General features: G+C 45.9%; 1 protein-coding gene across 2 annotated transcripts; it reads left to right on the plus strand.

Moving 5' to 3' along the window:
* Positions 1-4,753: 4,753 nt before the first annotated feature.
* Positions 4,754-23,283, plus strand: LOC121565608 (serine/threonine-protein kinase DCLK1-like). Of its 2 annotated transcripts, none has more exons than XM_041876181.2 (16): positions 4,754-5,123; positions 5,701-6,063; positions 6,404-6,756; positions 11,932-12,031; positions 12,157-12,255; positions 12,424-12,518; positions 17,753-17,840; positions 18,295-18,473; positions 18,855-18,974; positions 19,228-19,374; positions 19,615-19,748; positions 19,867-19,944; positions 20,321-20,411; positions 21,767-21,847; positions 21,942-22,055; positions 22,266-23,283. In XM_041876181.2, the coding sequence occupies exons 1-16, from the start codon at positions 5,117-5,119 to the stop codon at positions 22,506-22,508; spliced, it is 2,292 nt and encodes a 763-aa protein (XP_041732115.1). In that variant the 5' UTR covers positions 4,754-5,116; the 3' UTR covers positions 22,509-23,283. The 2 variants fall into 2 exon arrangements, with proteins under 2 accessions (XP_041732115.1, XP_041732109.1); XM_041876175.2 differs by having other exon boundaries at positions 4,757-5,123; positions 20,315-20,411.
* Positions 23,284-23,884: the final 601 nt, after the last annotated feature.

The raw sequence follows: 23,884 nt of genomic DNA on the forward strand, positions 1-23,884 counted from the left end.
TTATTATGATTAGGCTGTTTTACTCCTCAATCACATAATGTCATATCACTATTTTAGACTTTTTGGAAGTTTAAGCCCTACCTCTATATTATGTTCATGATTTACATATTTGAGTTGCGTGTTTTTGTCAATTTGTGACAGAGATGGCTAGCTACAGCGAGTTGGAGCGTTGAAAGCTACCCTGTATCTTCTGATGGGTTCTTAAAAAAGAGCAGAGCAAATTTCCTTCTGCTCAAAATTAAACTATGGGCTATGCGTCACACCACCGGTCCACCATTTATGATTGAAAAGGTTGAGGATCCATACATGCTGTCATCTCATGTTAGAGCTTCACACCGAAACAAACAAGTCAGAATTCATTATTGAAATGAGATTGAGTTCGATATTATTTTAGTTTAAAGGCCCAGTGCAGTCAAAAACTGTATTTTTCCTTTGATTTATATACATTTCCACAGGGTTGGAATAATAATGTGAAATTGTGAAAATTATTACGATAATGCCCTTTTTAGTGTAAGAGCTGTTTTAAATGACTACCTGAAATTTCATCCTGTTTTGGTGGGATAGAGTTTTGCCTGCCTGGCAGGCATCCTTTTTATCCACTCCAAACTCGCGGCAAAACTACGCCCACGAGTAATCTACATACCCAGCCATCACAAAAAGGAAGACGAAGAGAGAGGCCCAACTCGGTGGAAAATCTGTCTCCCTCCAGCAGGTGGCGTTTTTTCGTTGTTTCGCCCACCAAGCAAGGAGTTTTTGTATGGCGGTCGATGAGTGTGTCGAATTTGGTCAACAACAAAAATGTATGGCTTATTTGCTACATGAGGTTTATTTGATCTAATATAAGTTTCATAATGCTTAAGTTGTTACAAGTGTACTGATATAAGTAGGACACGTGACATCTCGGCAACTTTGAGAAAAAAACACTTTATATTGGATTTGTCTGGAGATGGCATATTCATGGCATGATGCTAGTAGCATAGCATATCTCCATCACAGGAGGTTGGTGGCACCTTGAGGACGGGCTGATTGTAATGGCTTGTGCGGAACAAATGGAATGGTATCAAATACATCAAAATGTGCAAAACTGTCATCAAGGCAAAGGGTGGCTATTTGAAGAATCTCAAATATAAAATATATTTTGATTTGTTTAACACTTTTTGGGTTACTACATGATTCCATATGTGTTATTTCATAGTTTTGATGTCTTCACCATTATTCTACGATGTAAAAAATAGTACAAATAAGAAAAACCCTTTGAAAGGCTGGTCATGGCTCACATCAACACCATTATCCCGGAAAGCTTAGACCCATTCCAATTTGCATACTGCCCCAACAGATCCACAGATGATGCAATCTCTTTTGCACTCCACACTGTCCTTTCCCACCTGGACAAGAGGAACACCTACGTGAGAATGCTATTCATTGACTACAGCTCAGCGTTCAACACCATAGTGCCCTCAAAGCTCATCACAAAGCTAAGGACCCTGGGACTAAACACCTCCCTCTACAACTGGATCCTGGACTTCCTGACGGGCCGCCCCCAGGTGGTAAGTGTAGGTAACAACACATCTGCCACGCTGATCCTCAACACGGGGGCCCCTCAGGGGTGCGTGCTCAGTCCCCTCCTGTACTCCCTGTTCACCCATGACTGCATGGCTAGGCACGACTCCAACACCATCATTAAGTTTGCAGATGACACAACAGTGGTAGGCCTGATCACCGACAATGATGAGACAGCCTATAGGGAGGAGGTCAGAGACCCAGCCGTGTGGTGCCAGGATAACAACCTCTCCCTCAACATGATCAAGACAAAAGAGATGATTGTGGACTACAGGGAAAAAAGAGGACTGAGCACGCCCCCATTCTCATCGACAGGGCTGTAGTGGAACAGGTTGAGAGCTTCAAGTTCCTTGGTGTCCACATCACCAACAAACTATCCTGGTCCAAACACACCAAGACAGTCGTGAAGAGGGCACGACAAAGCCTATTCCCCCTCAGGAGACTGAAAAGATTTGGCAGGGGTCCTCAGATCCTCAAAAAGTTATACAGCTGCACCATCGAGAGCATCCTGACTGGTTGCATCACCGCCTGGTATGGCAACTGCTCGGCCTCCGACCGCAAGACACTACAGAGGGTAGTGCGTACGGCCCAGTACATCACTGGGGTCAAGCTTCCTGCCATCCAGGACCTCTATACCAGGCGGTGTCAGAGGAAGGCCCTAAAAATTGGCAAAGACTCCAGCCACCCTAGTCATAGACTGTTCTCTCTGCTACCGCATGGCAAGCGGTACCGGAGCGCCAAGTCTAGGTCCAAAAGGCTTATTAACAGCTTCTACCTCCAAGCCATAAGACTCCTGAACAGCTAATCATGGCTATTTGCATTGCCCCCCCACCGCACCCCACCCCAACCCACCGCACCCCAACACCCTCTTTTACGCTGCTGCTATTCTGTTTATTATTTATGCATAGTCACTTTAACTCTACCCACATGTACATATTACCTCAAATACCTCGACTAACCGGTGCCCCCGTACATTTACTCTGTACCGGTACCCCCTGTATATAGCCTCCCTACTGTTATTTTATTTTGCTGCTGCTCTTTAATTATTTTTAACACTTTTTTTTTCTTTTCTTAAAAAACTGCATTGTTGGTTAAGGGCTTGTAAGTAAGCATTTCACTGTAAGGTCTACACCTTTTGTATTCGGCGCATGTGGCAAATAAAATTTGATTTGATTTGAATGAGTAGGTGTGTTCAAACATTTGACTGGTACTGTATATATTTCCTAAGCTTTCTTATATCTCCTAGATATAGGACAGACACTTCAAAACCTTATTCCTCCAGGGTTAGATAACATTACTGCTCTCTTTCTACCTACACCACTACCCCCCAAGTTAGACAATACATCTCTCTGTCTCCCTACACCACTACCACCTGAGTTAGACAACATTACAGCTCTCTGTCTCCCTACACCACTACCTCCCAAGTTAGACAATACATCTCTCTGTCTCCCTACACCACTACCACCTGAGTTAGACAACATTACAGCTCTCTGTCTTCCTACACCACTACCACCTGAGTTAGACATTACAGCTCTCTGCCTCCCTACACCACTACCACCTGAGTTAGACATTACAGCTCTCTGTCTCCCTACACCACTACCTCCTGAGTTACACATTACAGCTCTCTTGTCTCCCTACACCACTACCTCCTGAGTTAGACAACATTACAGCTCTCTGTCTCCCTATACCACTACCTCCTGAGTTAGACAACATTACAGCTCTCTGTCTCCCTACACCACTACCCCCTGAGTTAGACAATACATATCTCTGTCTCCCTATACCACTACCCCCTGAGTTAGACATTACAGCTCTCTGTCTCCCTACACCACTACCACCTGAGTTAGACATTACAGCTCTCTGTCTCCCTACACCACTACCTCCTGAGTTAGACAACATTACAGCTCTCTGTCTCCCTACACCACTACCCCCTGAGTTAGACAATACATCTCTCTGTCTCCCTATACCACTACCCCCTGAGTTAGACATTACAGCTCTCTGTCGCCCTACACCACTACCCCTGAGTTAGACATTACATCTCTCTGTCTCCCTACACCACTACCACCTGAGTTAGACATTACAGCTCTCTGTCTCCCTACACCACTACCACCTGAGTTAGACATTACAGCTCTCTGTCTCCCTACACCACTACCTCCTGAGTTAGACAACATTACAGCTCTCTGTCTCCCTATACCACTACCTCCTGAGTTAGCCAACATTACAGCTCTCTGTCTCCCTACACCACTACCTCCTGAGTTAGACAACATTTCAGCTCTCTGTCTCCCTACACCACTACCCCCTGAGTTAGACAATACATATCTCTGTCTCCCTATACCACTACCCCCTGAGTTAGACATTACAGCTCTCTGTCTCCCTACACCACTACCACCTGAGTTAGACATTACAGCTCTCTGTCTCCCTACACCACTACCACCTGAGTTATACAACATTACAGCTCTCTGTCTCCCTATACCACTACCACCTGAGTTAGACAACATTAGAGCTCTCTGTCTCCCTAAACCAGTCCTGAGTTAGACAACCATCAGGTCACTGTATTTTCCATCTGTCTGCCCAATCATCAATAATTGTACTGTACATAACCTGAGGGTGTTGTTAATTATCTAACAATCAGTTCTGTCAATTATCTCTCTCTCTGTCTCCACCTCTCTCTCTCTCTCTCTCTCTCTCTCTCTCTCTCTCTCTCTCTCTCTCTCTCTCTCTCTCTCTCTCTCTCTCTCTCTCTATCTCTCTCTCTCTCTCTCTCTCTCTCTGTGTGTACAGCTTTATCATTATTAGGTTGTTACAGACCGGTTTGGGTTTGGTTGTCCTGTGTTTGTGCATGCAGTATAGTACACTACTGCAGACACTGCTAGACATCCTCCTCAGCACCAGCATACAGATGCCCATGCTGTCTCATATCTGCTTACCAAATGGCAAACTATTCCCTAGTGCACTACTTTTGTCCAGACGCTTATGCCCTGGTCAAAGTAGTGCACTATATATGGAATAGTCTGCCATTACATTTGGGACAGACCTCTGCAATACTCCACTGTTTATGGGTGGATGGGGGTCTTTAACACTAACCTACCCTGCATGGTCAAGAGAAAAGGGCTTGTGTCACATAACCCTGTATCTATCTATCTGCGTTATGAACAAGAATGTTGCTGAAAAGCCTCGTGTCTGTCAGAACAGTTAGTGCGCTGACGGACTAGTAGAGTAATCACCGCCTGCGCCACGCCCCTTGTTTCAGCGCATCTAGAGGGGAGGAGAGAATGAGAGAGAAGGGAGCATGTTAGCGAGGTGAGATGCTTGGTGCTTCCCTTCGAAGGCCTGCGTGTCAATGAGGGACGGCCATCTGGAAAACACTGCTAAAGAGACAGAAACTAGCTGCAGCTCGTACAGCTCACACTTGCTCAATCACAGAGCAACAAAGGGGCGGATGCTTCTTCTACCGCTCAGGCGGGCCATCATACTACAAATATCTACACTGACATAGCCTATTGGAGAGCTGATATATGCAATTGCTAAAAACTGACGCGGTTGACTGCATCCGACTTCAATGAAAGGTAAGTAGTTATTTGCCCAAAACACATTTTAAGATGCCATAATGTGTTGTTCCGTGTCATTTAACAACAGCTGGGGTTATGTTGTCAGAAATTAATATGATCAAAACAAACGTTACATTTGATTAGAATCACAATGCCAATTGGGTGGTGGACGAAACTAAAGAGCATGGCATGTGTGAGCATGCTATAGCCTACAATCAGATTGTTATGTTCCTCAGAAAGAGCTCATTTTCAGTATGTGACATACTGCCCACAAACAGGAGAATTCTATCTAGCTAGCCAGTGGCGCTGTCCGTTCATTCTGACTACAGCCACGGCTGTCAGACTAGCTAGCTGCTAGCAGAACCGCACCTGCCGCGCTGTCCATTCAGCACCAGTGAATGTCGACCGCGACCTCAGAGTTCATGCAGAAATCCAATTGATTCTACTCTCTCCAGTAGGCCTATATGACATTCAACTAAAACTAAAGAATTACTTGTTTATTCTGCGAAGGAAAATAAGTTGCTTGAGGTTTAAATGTTCTTGTCCATAATGTTCCCCTCCCTGATTTGTCTCTTTCTGTGTAACATCACTACAGTCATGGAGCTGGAGCACTTTGACGAGCGGGAGAAAGCCCAGAGAAACACCCGCAGAGGCTCCAGGAACAACGGGCTGCCGAGCCCCTCTCACAGCGCCCACTGTAGTCTGTACAGGACCCGGACACTGCAGTCCCTGGCCTCTGAGAAGAAGGCCAAGAAGGTCCGCTTTTATCGCAACGGAGACCGCTACTTCAAAGGGATTGTCTACGCTATTTCCCAGTACAGGTTCCGGTCTATAGACGCCCTGTTGGCCGATCTGACCCGCTCCCTGTCAGATAATGTGAACCTGCCACAGGGGGTTCGGACCATCTACTCTATTGATGGGACCAAGAGAATATCAGGCATGGAGCAGCTGGAAGAAGGTAAGCTAACCCTTAACCTTAACCCTACCCTAAGGGTTGGGATGAGACAGTATGGAGCAGCTAACCCTAAGGGATGGGATGGGACAGTATTGAGCAGCTAACCCTAAGGGATGGGACAGTAGCAGTCTGAGAACAAAATAAGTAGTGCATTTTTCTAGGTTTCCCACTGTACAATGAGTGACCTGCTCCAGTAGGCCTACATGCTAGTATATTTCCAGTAGGTCTGTAAACTCTTATCATCTAAATCTCATAGCTGTGTCATTATGTGGTGCATGCAGTGAGGTGAGTCCGTGGTTGCTGTGACCATGTAGGCCTATCTCTGTGTGTTGCCTACCTGCAGGAGAGAGCTATGTGTGTGGCTCCATAGAGCCATACAAGAAGCTGGACTACACTAAGAATGTAAACCCCAACTGGTCAGTTGGAGTGAAGACAGCTGCGGCTGCCTCTGCGCGTGGTTCCCCCTCCCTGGGCAGTGCCAAGGCTGGGACTCCGGAGACCAGGGAGAGTAAGGACTTCATCCGGCCCAAACTGGTCACAATCATCCGCAGCGGGGTGAAGCCTCGTAAGGCCGTCCGCATCCTCCTCAACAAGAAGACGGCCCACTCCTTCGAACAGGTCCTCTCTGACATCACAGACGCCATCAAGCTGGACTCTGGGGTCGTCAAGAGACTGTACACCGTGGACGGGAAGCTGGTAGGTTATGAATTACGGTTGTATTAGTGAAGTTACTGCCTGGTTCTCAGGTGTAGCTTTCCCCACAGACTCAGAGGGATGGGCTATAAGGCAATTAGCAGAGTTAGAAGCAGGTTTCTGGGACTCAGTCTGCTGTGTTGACATCCCAGTCAGTAGGCGTTTCAGGAGCACAGTTTCACTGAGACATTTTCACACATTAACCAATGGATGATCTTTAAATATTTTTGAAGTATAGCCTTTATGACCAGATTACTATATGGTATAAATCCCGTGAACACAGACCTTTAACACACAGAGTCCTGAACACAGGATTACTAGAGAGAGTCAATATGAGAAGTAATGAGAAAGAGGCAAGAAGAGTTGGGAAACATGTTGTTTAGTTGGGATATGCCTATTAATAGTCAGTCTCCTCTTTTATATTGGTTCTATCAAAGAAACTCCGATGTAGTTTTCCATTTTTCTCTCCTGGACGGTTTCTATGGTGATCTGGTTGCCTGGGCTGGTTGCTAAGGAACAGCCTCTGCGGCAGAGTGGTGCAGTGGGAGTGTTGTGTGTGTGTGGCTCAGTGTTGCAGAACAGTGTGAATGTCAGTGCTATTGGGGAAGACTAGAGAATGGTGCAGGGTACTCGTATGACCCAGACATGACCAGGAGATAGTAGCTGTATATTCCATCATCAATATCATGCAGATGAAATGCATTCCGGGATTCATCTGTAATGTTTGCGGTTCATCCTGTTCATCCAGTTCAGTTTAACTTCACTGTCTCATTAAATAATGATGGTAGAATTAAAAAGTATTGACAAGAGTTCTCCAGACGCACTTCCGGTTCAATATCATTGTTTCTCCAGTTGATGATTTATGAGGCCAATATGCTCTCTGTTATGCTAAGTGAAACTAATGGAGTTCAGTGTTGGGCTATAGAGTACAGTTCTATACAGTGGGTATCAGGGTTGGGCTACATAGTACAGTTCTATACAGTGGGTATCAGGGTTGGGCTATACAGTACAGTTCTATACAGTGGGTAACAGGGTTGGGCTATACAGTACAGTTCTATACAGTGGGTAACAGGGTTGGGCTATACAGTACAGTTCTATACAGTGGGTAACAGGGTTGGGCTATACAGTACAGTTCTATACAGTGGGTAACAGGGTTGGGCTATACAGTACAGTTCTATACAGTGGGTAACAGGGTTGGGCTATACAGTACAGTTCTATACAGTGGGTAACAGGGTTGGGCTATACAGTACAGTTCTATACAGTGGGTAACAGGGTTGGGCTATACAGTACAGTACTATACAGTGGGTAACAGGGGTTGGGCTATACAGTACAGTTCTATACAGTGGGTATCAGGGTTGGGCTATACAGTACAGTTCTATACAGTGGGTAACAGGGTTGGGCTATACAGTACAGTTCTATACAGTGGGTAACAGGGTTGGGCTATACAGTACAGTTCTATACAGTGGGTATCAGGGTTGGGCTATACAGTACAGTTCTATACAGTGGGTAACAGGGTTGGGCTATACAGTACAGTTCTATACAGTGGGTAACAGGGTTGGGCTATACAGTACAGTTCTATACAGTGGGTAACAGGGTTGGGCTATACAGTACAGTTCTATACAGTGGGTAACAGGGTTGGGCTATACAGTACAGTTCTATACAGTGGGTAACAGGGTTGGGCTATACAGTACAGTTCTATACAGTGGGTAACAGGGTTGGGCTATACAGTACAGTTCTATACAGTGGGTATCAGGGTTGGGCTATACAGTACAGTTCTACACAGTGGGTAACAGGGTTGGGCTATACAGTACAGTTCTATACAGTGGGTAACAGGGTTGGGCTATACAGTACAGTACTATACAGTGGGTAACAGGGTTGGGCTATACAGTACAGTTCTATACAGTGGGTAACAGGGTTGGGCTATACAGTACAGTTCTATACAGTGGGTAACAGGGTTGGGCTATACAGTACAGTTCTATACAGTGGGTAACAGGGTTGGGCTATACAGTACAGTTCTATACAGTGGGTAACAGGGTTGGGCTATACAGTACAGTTCTATACAGTGGGTAACAGGGTTGGGCTATACAGTACAGTTCTATACAGTGGGTATCAGGGTTGGGCTACTATGCTATACAGTGCTTGGCAATTCTATCTGACTGGTGTTTCACTGTTAGGCGTGTGCGTGTGTGCCTGTTGACCTTGACTGGGCCTCTCATTGGTGTTTGTGCAATCAGTCCACACACAGGGACTCTGCTATTGTTCAGACAGTGCCAGACTAGGACCGTGATTCATTCCAATCGCACCTGTCGACAGTGGGCCATTTAAAGGAAATTTCTATTTGAGCCGACATCTACAGCGTTCACCACAAATGCAATATCTGCAAGCGTGGTGATGTTGCCTTTAAAAACCTAATTGTTGACAGCGTTATACGGATTGAAACCCGGCCTAGAACTAATATGTTTTCTGAACATCAGCTGGGAAGTTGACCTGTTGACATGATCTGTCTGGGGTGAAAATACAACAACTTACAGCTGAGAATACTGGACTAATGTGAGTGCTGTAAGCTGAGTGGTGAATTGAGCTTGGCTTCATATAGTGTAGTGTTGCTAAGTGGCTGACTCCACAGTAACTGTGTGTTAGGGAACTGCTACAGCACAGCAATGGAGCTACATACTGTTGTGCTGACCTGCAGCTCTGAAGCCAGTTATCATTCATCTCCTCCATTGCAGCTGCAGCCTGTGTCCCAAATGACACCCTATTCCCAATATAGTGCACCACTTTTCCATTTGGGATGCAGTTGTAGTAATATAGTAGCCAGCTGGAACTCTGCTCAGCTCTTCATAAACACCCAGTGAGATTTACATACTGGTTATTGGCTCATTTCAGACATCCAGAAGTGTGATTACTTAATCTGTTTGATTAGTGTTACGTTGACGTTCTGTTACTGATTGCTCCTGTAATCATATTCAATCTGACTACTTGTATCTGTTATTGATATGAATACATTCCCCCTCCCCTCCACACGCATCTCTGATAATGGACATTCCTGCTTGACATACTGTAGCAGTCTGTCTAATGTCTCTCAATAATGAATGAACAGATCTAAGACAGATACTAGCCCATCTCTGAAACAGCAGCCTGTCTCTGAAACAGTAGCTTGTCGCTGAAACAGCTTGTCAGTAGCCTTTTTTTGAAACATTACATTTAAGTAATTTAGCAGACGCTCTTAATGAGGTTTAAGTGCCTTGCTTAAGGGCACATCAACAGATGTTTAACCCTGTTGGCTCCGGGATTCGAACTAGCGAGCTTTTGGTAACAGGCCCAACTCTCTTAACCGCTAGGCTACCTGCCGCCCTACAGCCTGTCAGTAGCTTGTTTCTGGAACAGCCTGTCAGTAGCTTGTCTCTGAAAAAGTCTGTCTCTGAAACAGCCTGTCTTTGGAAAAGCCTATCTCTGAGTGGGAGGCATTTAATTCCAGTGGGAATGTTGTAGGTATGAGTCAGTATTTTTCTTGTACATGCATTAGGACTGTAGGTCTATATGACTGTCTGGGAGGAGGGAGGGAGGAGAGGCGGGTAGAGGGGGGCAGGGAGAGTGGAGGGATACGGGGGAGGGGGTGAGGAGGTGGGAGAAGCGGGGAGGGGGAGAGGGATGCGGGGAGGAGGGAGAGAGGAGGGGGAGGCATACAGGGAAGGAGGAGAGGAAGGGTATACAGCGAAGGGTGAGAGAGGAGGGGTATACAGGGAATGGGGAGAGGAGGGGTATACAGGGAAGGAGGAGAGGAGGGGTATACAGGGAAGCGGGAGAGGAGGGGTATACAGGGAAGGGGGAGAGGAGGGGTATACAGGGAAGGGGGAGAGGAGGGTATACAGGGAAGGAGGAGAGGAGGGGGTATACAGGGAAGGGGGGAGAGGAGGGGTTATACAGGGAAGGAGGAGAGGAGGGGTATACAGGGAAGCGGGAGAGGAGGGGTATACAGGGAAGGAGGAGAGGAGGGGTATACAGGGAAGGGGGAGAGGAGGGGTATACAGGGAAGGGGGAGAGGAGGGGTATACAGGGAAGGAGGAGAGGAGGGGTATACAGGGAAGGGTGAGAGAGGAGGGGTATACAGGGAAGGGGGAGAGGATGGGTATAAAGGGAAGGAGGAGAGGAGGGGTATACAGGGAAGGGGGAGAGGAGGGTTATACAGGGAAGGAGGAGAGGAGGGGTATACAGGGAAGGGGGAGAGGAGGGGTATACAGGGAAGGAGGAGAGGAGGGGTATACAGGGAAGGGTGAGAGAGGAGGGGTATACAGGGAAGGGGAGAGGAGGGGTATACAGGGAAGGAGGAGAGGAGGGGTATACAGGGAAGGGGGAGAGGAGGGGTATACAGGGAAGGGGGAGAGGATGGGTATACAGGGAAGGGGGAGAGGATGGGTATACAGGGAAGGGGGAGAGGAGGGGTATACAGGGAAGGGGGAGAGGAGGGGTATACAGGGAAGGGGGAGAGGAGGGGTATACAGGGAAGGGGGAGAGGAGGGGTATACAGGGAAGGGGGAGAGGAGGGGTATACAGGGGAAGGAGGAGAGGAGGGGTATACAGGGGAAGGAGGAGAGGAGGGGTATACAGGGAAGGGGGGAGAGGAGGGTTATACAGGGAAGGAGGAGAGGAGGGGTATACAGGGGAAGGGGGGAGAGGAGGGGTATACAGGGAAGGGGGGAGAGGAGGGGTATACAGGGAAGGAGGAGAGGAGGGGTATACAGGGAAGGAGGAGAGGAGGGGTATACAGGGAAGGGGGAGAGGAGGGGTATACAGGGAAGGAGGAGAGGAGGGGTATACAGGGAAGGGGGAGAGGAGGGGGAGGGATACTGGGAGGGGGAGGGATAAAGTTCAGATGAAGGAGAGGAGATTAGGACAGGAAGCCACTGGACTCTGGAGAGATTCTGTCTGTTAGCCTCGGTATCAGACCTGTTTGTGCTATCATTCCAATCCTTGCCACTCCTTGTCATAGACAAAACATCATCATAAGTTTGGCATATGACAAGGAGTGGCAATGATTGGAATGATAGCACAAACAGGTCTGGTACCCAGTCTACCTGTCTGTGTCATATCAATAATGAATAAGTAATGTGAAGACTAGTTGTTTGTGGTATCCTTGTTCCAGGTGACTGACAGTGTCTAGCTGTCTGTCTGTTCCAGGTGACATGCCTTCAGGACTTCTTTGGTGACGATGACATCTTTATGGCCTGTGGTCCAGAGAAGTTTCGCTACCAAGATGACTTCCTCTTAGATGAGAGTGGTGAGATAGTTATAATAACAGTACCATAACATTTAAATTAGAATATCATGGGAGTAATTAGTGTGTGTGTGTGTGTACTGTAGGTGTGTGTGTGTGGTATCTGATGGTGTGTCCTCTCCCTCCAGAGTGTAGGGTGGTGAAGTCGACGTCATACGGTCGGATCTCCTCTCTGCAGGGACGCTACTCACCCAGAGGAGGAGGCTCACGCCGAAGCTCAGGCTCAGGTATGGCCCTGTGAATGTGTGTGTGTGTGTGTGTTTTTGTGCGTGCGTGCATAAGTAATTAATCTACAGAATCAACAACTTTTTCAGCAATGTATTTGTCCTTATCAGCAACCAACTGAGTGAGGACTGTCTTTCTCTAACCTCTAACGTCTTGTGTCTGTACTGTAGCCAATGGGACGGCAGGCAGTCAGCTGTCGACTCCTCGCTCTGGGAAGTCCCCCAGCCCCTCTCCTACCAGTCCTGCCAGCCTCCGACGACGCAGGGTAGGACCACACAATGCTTTACTAATACAATCACAACGCTTTATTAACATAGGCCTAGATTCAATCAGATCAAGAGTTAACCGGTGATAGCCGGCACCCGCATAGCTAATGTTTTGGGCGGTGTCGGAGATGTAACCGCATTGGAGCTGTCAAATCGGTGAGCAGCTGCTCTTGATCATTGTCACAATACCACACCCATCCCACTCCCATTAGAAGTTCAGAGCGAGAAAGTGTAGGCTATAGCCTACAGAAATAATGACACTCAAATTAAAAACCATTAAACAAAATAATGAGGATTTCTATCATCCTAATCATTCCAGTGTTTGAACTTGTAAACAAGGCTGCATGGGATTTCTCTTAATGCGACTCCGTTCAGCCAATGGCAATGGCCGCTTTAGGTATAATTCCAGGAGCCGCTTGTGGATTTCACAGCTCTAACACAGTTCCACCTCTGACACCACCAAAACAACGCTATGCGGATGTTGGCTAAAATGGATCTGATTGAACAGAGCCCATAGTCTCCTATAGATGGTCCCCTATGGATAGTCCCCTATAGATAGTCACATACATATATTCTCTCTATATAGTCCCCTATAGATGGCCCCCTATATACAGTGAGGGAAAAAAGTATTTGATCCCCTGCTGATTTTGTACGTTTGCCGACTGACAAAGACATGATCAGTCTATAATTTTAATGGTAGGTTTATTTGAACAGTTAGAGACAGAATAACAACAAAAAAATCCTGAAAAACGCATGTCAAAAATGTTATAAATTGATTTGCATTTTAATGAGGGAAATAAGTATTTGACCCCTCTGCAAAACATGACTTAGTACTTGGTGGCAAAACCCTTGTTGGCAATCACAGAGGTCAGACATTTCTTGTAGTTGGCCACCAGGTTTGCACACATCTCAGGAGGGATTTTGTTCCACTCCTCTTTGCAGATCTTCTCCAAGTCATTAAGGTTTCGAGGCTGATGTTTGGCAACTCGAACCTTCAGCTCCCTCCACAGATTTTCTATGCGATTAAGGTCTGGAGACTGGCTAGGCCACTCCAGGACCTTAATGTGCTTCTTCTTGAGCCACTCCTTTGTTGCCTTGGCTGTGTGTTTTGGGTCATTGTCATGCTGGAATACCCATCCACGACCCATTTTCAATGCCCTGGCTGAGGGAAGGAGGTTCTCACCCAAGATTTGACAGTACATGGCCTCGTCCATCGTCCCTTTGATGCAGTGAGGTTGTCCTGTCCCCTTAGCAGAAAAACACCCCCAAAGCATAATGTTTCCACCTCCATGTTTTTATTTTTATTTTTATTTTTTATTTAACCTTTATTTAACCAGGTAAGCCAGTTGAGAACAGGTTCTCATTTACAACTGCGACCTGGCCAAGATAAAGCAAAGTAGTGCAATAAAAACAACACAGAGTTACATATGGGGTAAAAAAAGACATAAAGTCAGAAATACAACAGAAAATATATATACAGTGTGTGCAAATGTAGCAAGTTATGGAGGTAAGGCAATAAATAGGCTATAGTGCAGAATAATTACAATAGTATTAACACTGGAATGCTAGATGTGCAAGAGATTATGTGCAAATAGAGATACTGGGGTGCAAAAGAGCAAAATAAATAACAATATAGGGATGAGGTAGTTGGGTGGGCTAATTTCAGATGGGCTGTGTACAGGTGCAGTGATCGGTAAGGTGCTCTGACAACTGATGCTTAAAGTTATTGAGGGAGATAAGAGTCTCCAGCTTCAGAGATTTTTGCAATTCGTTCCAGTCATTGGCAGCAGAGAACTGGAAGGAATGGCGGCCAAAGGAGGTGTTGGCTTTGGGGATGACCAGTGAGATATACCTGCTGGAGCGCAGACTACGGGTGGGTGCTGCTATGGTGACCAATGAGCTAAGATAAGGCGGGGATTTGCCTAGCAGTGATTTATAGATGGCCTGGAGCCAGTGGGTTTGACGACGGACATGTAGTGAGGACCAGCCAACAAGAGCGTACAGGTCACAGTGGTGGGTAGTGTATGGGGCTTTGGAGACAAAACGGATGGCACTGTGATAGACTACATCCAATTTGCTGAGTAGAGTGTTGGAGGCTATTTTGTAAATGACATCGCCGAAGTCAAGGATCGGTAGGATAGTCAGTTTTACGAGGGCATGTTTGGCAGCATGAGTGAAGGAGGCTTTGTTGCGAAATAGGGAAGCCGATTCTAGATTTAACTTTGGATTGGAGATTCTTTATGTGAGTCTGGAAGTTGAGTTTACAGTCTAACCAGACACCTAGATATTTGTAGTTGTCCACATACTCTAGGTCCGACCCGTCGAGAGTGGTGATTCTAGTCGGGTGGGCGGGTGCTAGCAGCGTTCGATTGAAAAGCATGCATTTAGTTTTACTAGTGTTTAAGAGCAGTTGAAGGCTACTGAAGGATTGTTGTATGGCATTGAAGCTCGTTTGGAGGTTTGTTAACACAGTGTCCAATGAAGGGCCAGATGTATACAAAATGGTGTCGTCTGCGTAGAGGTGGATCTGAGAGTCACCAGCAGCAAGAGCGACATCATTGATATACACGGAGAAAAGTGTCGGCCCAAGAATTGAACCCTGTGGCACCCCCATAGAGACTGCCATAGGTCCAGACAACAGGCCCTCCGATTTGACACACTGAACTCTATCTGAGAAGTAGTTGGTGAACCAGGCGAGGCAGTCATTTGAGAAACCAAGGCTATTTAGTCTGCCAATAAGAATGCGGTGGTTGACAGAGTCGAAAGCCTTGGCCAGGTCGATGAAGACGGCTGCACAGTACTGTCTATTATCAATCGCGAGTTATAATATCGTTTAGGACCTTGAGCGTGGCTGAAGTGCACCCGTGACCAGCTCGGAAACCGGATTGCATAGCGGAGAAGGTACGGTGGTATTCGAAATGGTCGATGATCTGTTTGTTAACTTGGCTTTCGAATACTTTCGAAAGGCAGGGCAGGATGGATATAGGTCTGTAGCAGTTTGGATCTAGAGTGTCACCCCCTTTGAAGAGGGGGGATGACCGCGGCAGCTTTCCAATCTCTGGGGATCTCAGACGTTATGAAAGAGAGGTTGAACAGACTAGTAATAGGGGTTGCGACAATTTCGGCGGCTAGTTTTAGAAAGAAAGGGTCCAGATTGTCTAGCCCAGCTGATTTGTAGGGGTCCAGATTTTGCAGCGCTTTCAAAACATCAGCTGTCTGAATTTGTGTGAAGGAGAAGCGGGGGGGCATGGGCAAGTTGCAGCAGAGGGTGCAGAGTTGGTGGCCGGGTTAGTGGTAGCCAGATGGAAAGCATGGCCAGCTGTAGCAAAATGCTTGTTGAAATTCTCGATTATTGTAGATTTATCGGTGGTGATAGTGTTTCCTAGCCTCAGTGCAGTGGGCAGCTGGGAGGAAGTGCTCTTATTCTCCATGGACTTTACAGTGTCCCAAAACTTTTTGGAGTTAGTGCTACAGGAAGCAAATTTCTGTTTGAAAAAGTTAGCCTTTGCTTTCCTGACTGCTTGTGTATATTGGTTCCTAACTTCCCTGAAAAGTTGCATATCGCGGGGCTATTTGATGCTAATGCTGTACGCCACAGGATGTTTTTGTGCTGGTCAAGGGCAGTCAAGTCTGAGGAGAACCAGGGGCTATATCGGTTCTTAGTTCTGTATTTTTGAATGGGGCATGTTTATTTAAGATTGAGAGGAAATTACTTTTAAGGAACAACCAGGCATCCTCTACTGACGGAATGAGATCTATATCCATCCAGGATACCTGGGCCAGGTCAATTAGGGAAGGCCTCCTCGCTAAAGTGTTTTAGGGAGCGTTTGACAGTGATGAGGGGTGGTCGTTTGACCGCGGACCCGTTACGGACGCAGGCAATAAGGCAGTGATCGCTGAGATCCTGGTTGAAGACAGCTGAGGTGTATTTAGAGGGTGTGTTAGTCAGGATGATATCTATGAGGGTACCCATGTTTACGGATTTAGGGTTGTACCTGGTAGCTTCGTTGATAATTTGCGTGAGGTTGAGGGCATCTAGCTTGGATTGTAGGATGGCTGGGGTATTAAGCATATCCCAATTTAGGTCACCAAGCAGTACAAACTCTGAGGATAAATGGGGGGCAATCAATTCACATATGGTGTCCAGGGCACAGCTGGGGGCTGAGGGGGGTCTGTAGCAAGCGGCAACAGTTTGACGGTGGGGATGGGGTGTTCTTGGGGTCATAGGCAGCATTCCTCCTCCTCCAAACACGGCAAGTTGAGTTGATGCCAAAGAGCTCGATTTTGGTCTCATCTGACCACAACACTTTCACCCAGTTCTCCTCTGAATCATTCAGATGTTCATTGGCAAACTTCAGACGGCCCTGTATATGTGCTTTCTTGAGCAGGGGGACCTTGCGGGCGCTGCAGGATTTCAGTCCTTCACGGCGTAGTGTGTTACCATTTGTTTTCTTGGTGACTATGGTCCCAGCTGCCTTGAGATCATTGATTTGATCCTCCCGTGTAGTTCTGGGCTGATTCCTCACCGTTCTCATGATCATTGCAACTCCACGAGGTGAGATCTTGCATGGAGCCCCAGGCCGAGGGAGATTGACAGTTCTTTTGTGTTTCTTCCATTTGTGAATAATCACACCAACTGTTGTCACCTTCTCAGCAAGCTGCTTGGTGATGGTCTTGTAGCCCATTCCAGCCTTGTGTAGGTCTACAATCTTGTCCCTGACATCCTTGGAGAGCTCTTTGGTCTTGGCCATGGTGGGGAGTTTGGAATCTGATTGATTGATTGCTTCTGTGGACAGGTGTCTTTTATACAGGTAACAAGCTGAGATTAGAAGCTCTCCCTTTAAGAGTGTGCTCCTAATCTCAGCTCGTTACCTGTATAAAAGACACCTGGGAGCCAGAAATCTTTCTGATTGAGAGGAGGTCAAATTACTTATTTCCATCATTAAAATGCAAATCAATTTATAACATTTTTGACATCCGTTTTTCTGGATTTTGTTGTTGTTATTCTGTCTCTCACGGTTCAAATAAACCTACCATTAAAATTATAGACTGATCATTTCTTTGTCAGTGGGCAAACGTACAAAATCAGCAGGGGATCAAATACTTTTTTCCATCACTGTATAGTCCCCTATATATAGTCCCCTATTGATAGTCCCCTATAGATAGTCTATAGATGTCCAAACTGTCAACATCCATGTGTTCAAAAAGCATTTTTGATCTCTCCCTCCCTCAGAGTTCCCAACACAGTGGCTCCTCCCTGTCTCTAGCCTCCACCAAGGTGTGTAGCTCCATGGATGAGGGAGACGGAGCAGGTAGTGAAGGTAGTAGAGAGGACATACTGTATACATGTTTAAGGGCAGCTTTTCCAGTGAGCATGCTCTAGAAGGCATTGGCTGTATCCCAAATTGCAACCTATTCCCTTTATAGTGCACTGCTTTTGACCAGTGCAGAAAAAAGTCAGTAAACAAAGTAAGTAAAAGTAGTGCACTGAATAGGGGATAGGGTGCCTATGGGACAGAGACTTAGGCCTAGATTCAATCCGTATCGCGGAAGTTCAGCACTATAGCATGACTGACATTTAAAGGCAATGTTCGCGGAGACTTCATTTACGGTAAACGCTGCATTTGTTGGCTCGATTGGAAATTACTTTTACATTTAAATAGCGCTAATCTTCCTCGATACAGATTGAATCTAGCTCTTATTCATCTAGGGACTGTGGAGTGGAGAGTGCAGTAGCAGACATGACCGAACTCTCCTGTTTGCCTGGTTTGATAGCGGAGCTGAACCTGCTGAGTGATGAATGTCCCTCCGTCCCTCCGTCCATCGCTGAGAGGTACAAGGTGGGGAGGACTTTAGGTGACGGTACCTTTGCTGTGGTCAGAGAGTGTGTGGAGAGATGTACCGGCAGAGAATATGCCCTGAAGATCATCAACAAAGGCAAATGTAGGGGAAAGGTGAGAACTACTCCGGCCCAGTTATACCAAAAGCTACAAAGTAGTAAGGAATCGCAGAGCTCTCTTTTTGTGGGTGTATCTTTGAAACACGTCACATTTGCTAATAGCCTATTCAGCAGGATGTCAAAGCTAACTAGTGAGACCCTTCCGATTGGTTATCGCCAATTTGCATAAACATGGAACTTGCTCAGCTCATAGTAGATAACCGTTAAGTCGCTGAATGTTTCCTCGTGTCTCCTCCCCCCGTTGAAATGACTGCATGGTCTCCAGTAGTTTGATAGTAGTAGTATTATTATATTATTATTACCTGTACTACAGTACTATTAAGCTGAACTACTATTAACATCTGTAACCTGACAGTTCCTTGTTGTTATTCCCCAGGAACACATGATCCAGAACGAGGTGTCCATCCTCCGTCGTGTCAAACACCCCAACATCGTCCTGCTGATCGAGGAAATGGACACCTACAACGAGCTCTACCTGATCATGGAGCTGGTCAAGGTGAGTTGACAGGACATTTAGAAGAACAGAAAAGATTTGGAGACAGGTTTAGAGAGAGAAACAGAGAGGAAAGGGCACAGACAGTCATCGGAGCTTAGACCGCTACACCAGACTCCAGCAAGCTGGTCAAGATGAGCTGTACCTGATCAGGCGTTTCATAGATTACACCCTGTTATGGATAGAGTAATGCAGGCTAATACTGTTCATTACAATTATGCGTGTTGTAAGGTGTAATGTGTGTATCGATCCACAGGGGGGTGACCTGTTTGATTCCATCACCTCCTCTACTAAATACACAGAGAGAGATGCTAGTGGGATGCTTTATAACCTGGCCAGTGCCATCAAGTACCTGCACAGCCTCAACATCGTACACAGAGACATCAAACCTGAGAACCTGCTGGTGAGTGTGTGAGTGTGTGAGTGTGTGTGTGTACATTATATTTTTGTGTGTTTGTTTATTTATGTTTATATATAGCCGGGATTCAATGCAAGGTGTGTTATAGTGCGGCACACCATACAATGCACCTTTTAAACGCCTGATGTTCAGGGAGCTACGCATTTAGACTCAACCATAAATTACCTTTAAAAGTCTGTAACGCGCCCTCCATTAAATCCTGGCCTATGCTTCACTGTGTCCCAGGTGTATGAGCATCAGGATGGTAGTAAGTCTCTGAAGTTGGGAGACTTTGGCTTGGCTAGCCTGGTGGATGGACTCCTCTACCTGGTCTGTGGTACCCCCACCTATGTAGCACCTGAGATCATCGCTGAGACAGGGTACGTCTATGTGTGGCAGGTGTGTGGCAGGTGTGTGACAGGGGTTTGTATGTTGTCCTCTGACAGGTGTGTGTATTGTCATCTAACAGGTGTGTGTGTGTGTGTTGTCCCCTGACAGGTACGGGCTGAAGGTTGATATCTGGGCAGCTGGAGTGATCACATACATCCTGCTGTGTGGCTTCCCTCCCTTCAATGGGTATGTGCTGCTCTATGATACCTAGATAGACAATACCATTATAACCCTTCAGTGGGTCTGTGCTGCTCTATGTCTTATTTGTCATAGGCCGGGATTCAATCCCAGGCACACTCTAGCTCATTGCACTAGACTACCGACAATAAGCCTTTTAAAGGCATTTTCGCAGACATTTGCAGAGATCGCATTCATAGTAAAAGCTTCTCATGTCGGCTGAAGCGTAAATTACCTTTAAAAGTCAGTGTTAGTGTGCTGCGCTATAACGCGCCTTGCATTGAATCCCGGCCATAGTATTTCAGCATACCCAGATAGATGATAACATTATAATGCTGATGATGATAATAAAATGAGACTTGCTGTCGTTTTTATCCAGGAGCAGTGAGGACCAGGAGATTCTGTTGGACCAGATTCTAACGGGACAACTAGACTTCCCTTCACCATCCTGGGACAACGTGTCTGTCACTGCAAAGGTCGGTCTATGGTTCAATCCCTGCACTTAGTGACAAAAAAAAAAAATATATATATATATATATATATACAGTACCAGTCAAAAGTTTGGACACACCTACTTTTCTTTATTTTTACTATTTTCTACATTGTAGAATAATAGTGAAGACATCAAAACTACGAAATAACACATGGAATCATGTAGTAACCAAAAAAGTGTTAAACAAATCTAAATATATTTTATATTTCAGATTCTTCAAATAGCCACCCTTTTCCTTGATGACAGCTTTGCACACTCTTGGCAGTCTCTCAACCAGCTTCACCTGGAATGCTTTTCCAACAGTCTTGAAGGAGTTCCCACATATGCTTAGCACTTGTTTGCTGCTTTTCCTTCACCCTGCCGTCCGAATCATCCCAAACCATCTCAATTGGGTTGAGGGCGGGGGATGGTGGAGGCCAGGTCATCTGATGCGGCACTCCATCACTCTCCTTCTTGGTAAAATAGCCCTTACACAGCCTGGAGGTGTGTTGGGTCATTGTTCTGTTGAAAAACTAATGATAGTCCCACTAAGCCCAAACCAGATGGGATGGCGTATCGCTGCAGAATGCTGTGGTAGCCATGCTGGTTAAGTGTGCCTTGAATTCTAAATAGATCACAGACAGTGTCACCAGCAAAGCACCACCACACCATAACACCTCCTCCTCCATGCTTTATGGTTGGAACTACACATGCGGAGATCATCCGCTCACCCACACCGCGTCTCACAAAGACATGGCGGTTGGAACCAAACATTTCAAATTTGGACAAATTTCCACCGGTCTAATGTCCATTGCTCGTGTTTCTTGGCCCAAGCAGGTCTCTTCTTCTTATTGGTGTCCTTTAGTAGTGGTTTCTTTGCAGCAATTTGACCATGAAGGCCTGATTCACACAGTCCCCACTGAACAGCTGATGTTGAGATGTGTCTGTGACTTGAACTCTGTGAAGCATTTATTTGGGCTGCAATTTCTGAGGGTGGTAACTCTAATGAACTTATCCTCTGCTTGATGGTTTTTGCGACTGCACTTGAAGTTCTTGAAATTGTCCGTATTGACTGACCTTCATGTCTTAAAGTAATGATGGTGTGCAAAGTGTGCAAAGCTGTCATCAAGGCAAAGGGTGGCTATTTGAAGAATCTCAAATATAAAATATATTTAGATTTGTTTAACAATTTTTTGGTTACAACATTATTCCATATGTGTTATTTCATAGTTTTGATGTCTTCACTAACATTTTACAATGTAAAAAATAGTAAAAATAAAGAAAACCCTTGAATGAGTAGGTGTGTCCAAACTTTTGACTGGTGGTGTATATATATATAAATTGATTGATTTACTGTAGGAGCTGATCACAGGGATGCTGCAGGTGAAGGTGGAACAAAGATACACAGCTCTGCAGGTTCTGGATCACCCCTGGGTCAATGTGAGTACCTAGAACATACTACATAGAACATACATATAGTAGGTGTGTGTGTGTTCCTTGACCAGCTCTATCAGAGGTTCTGTCTGTGTTCCAGGATGATGGGCGATTAGTGACCGACCAGCAGCTGTCTGTGGCTGGGAAGATTAAGAAACACTTCAACACTGGTCCTAAAGCCTGCAGCACCACCGCCGGAGTGTCTGTTATCACAGTAAGGATCCCTCTTAGTCATTCTTACTCAAGGCTGTGTAGGTGTTTAGGACTGTTCAGAATGTGTACAGCCCAAAACATTAGGTTCTTCACATGTAACCCTGACAGCTAATGCATGTCCTCTTCACCCTCATCTCTCTCTATCTGCCTCTTTCTCCCCTTCTCTCTGTCCCTCACTCCTCTCTCTCCCTCTCTCCTCTCTCCCTCTCAGACCACCCCTCTTGATAAGGAGCAACAGGTTTTCAGACTAAGACACCAGCAGGATGTGAGGTTGAAGCCCCGCCCCCAGATCCGCACCCAACCCCAAAGCTCCGCCCAAAGCTCCAACAACCCTGCCCTTTCTCCCGCTGACTTCACTTCAGAGTCAGAAGATTACTCCCCCAGCCCCTCCCCCACCTCCCCTAGCTCAGCTGACACCGTCCGCTCCCCCACCTCCCCCACCTCCCCCTTCTAGACCCCGAAGGAAGAGAGAGGGGAGAGGAGGATGGAGAGAGAAAGAGGAAGGACAGAGGGCACGTATTCCTGTACTAACACTAACCCATGTCCCTGTATTCACGACGACAGTCTGTCAAGATGCCTGCCTATTACTTAAACATTGATTTGTCATTCCGGCTACAGTGTCAGTTAACCCTAAGTACACTGGGGTCAGAGCCATACATAGAGATCAGTTAGGGTTAAAGTTTAGAGGTTAGGGTCAAGGTTAAATGTGTATTTGGATGGGTTCTGCTCTAGCCCTGAGAGGTTACTAAGACAGAGAATCGGTATCTGCTTATCATTTTAAGACACCACACAGACATATATAGTAGTTAAGCCTTATTTCAGCAAACACTGAATACTGGTTTACTGGAGGTCCCCTGGTGTTGGGAGATGAGTACTGCAGGGTAACCAACCCGCTAACAAGACAGCCGAAACTGCAACACAACAGCCATGTAAACCTACAGATCAAAATCTTCCATTTAACTTGACGGTACCTCATACGCCCTGAATAGGGCATCGTAAGTATTTATGTGATTAAACATACATTTGAAAAATAATAATGATAATAATAATGACTTTGGGTCCTTGAAAAGCGCTATATAAATAAAATACCATGTATTATTATTCATTTTGAAAATATATGCATCCAGTCAGTTATCTATTTCAGTGAAGTTATATTGCATCCAATTCATTACAACTTGTACAGTTACAGTGGGGGAAAAAAGGATTTAGTCAGCCACCAATTGTGCAAGTTCTCCCACTTAAAAAGATGAGAGAGGCCTGTAATTTTCATCATAGGTACACGTCAACTATGACAGACAAATTGAGAAAAAAAAATCCAGAAAATCACATTGTAGGATTTTTTATGAATTTATTTGCAAATTATGGTGGAAAATAAGTATTTGGTCACCTACAAACAAGCAAGATTTCTGGCTCTCACAGCGTGTAACTTCTTATTTAAGAGGCTCCTCTGTCCTCCACTCGTTACCTGTATTAATGGCACCTGTTTGAACTTGTTATCAGTATAAAAGACACCTGTCCACAACCTCAAACAGTCACACTCCAAACTCCACTATGGCCAAGACCAAAGAGCTGTCAAAGGACACCAGAAACAAAATTGTAGACCTGCACCAGGCTGGGAAGACTGAATCTGCAATAGATAAGCAGCTTGGTTTGAAGAAATCAACTGTGGGAGCAATTATTAGGAAATGGAAGACATACAAGACCAGTGATAATCTCCCTCGATCTGGGGCTCCACGCAAGATCTCACCCCGTGGGGTCAAAATGATCACAAGAACGGTGAGCAAAAATCCCAGAACCACACGGTGGGACCTAGTGAATGACCTGCAGAGA

The sequence above is a fragment of the Coregonus clupeaformis genome, chromosome 5, assembly GCF_020615455.1.
Source record: "Coregonus clupeaformis isolate EN_2021a chromosome 5, ASM2061545v1, whole genome shotgun sequence".
Taxonomy (NCBI): Eukaryota; Metazoa; Chordata; class Actinopteri; order Salmoniformes; family Salmonidae; genus Coregonus; species Coregonus clupeaformis.

Excerpts from the sequence above, each read along its gene's own strand:
- LOC121565608 (XM_041876175.2), top strand. Across the intron at positions 19,749-19,866 it reads GAGATCATCGCTGAGACAGG|GTACGGGCTGAAGGTTGATA; the intron begins GTACGTCTATGT and ends GTCCCCTGACAG. Across the intron at positions 21,848-21,941 it reads TGGATCACCCCTGGGTCAAT|GATGATGGGCGATTAGTGAC; the intron begins GTGAGTACCTAG and ends TCTGTGTTCCAG.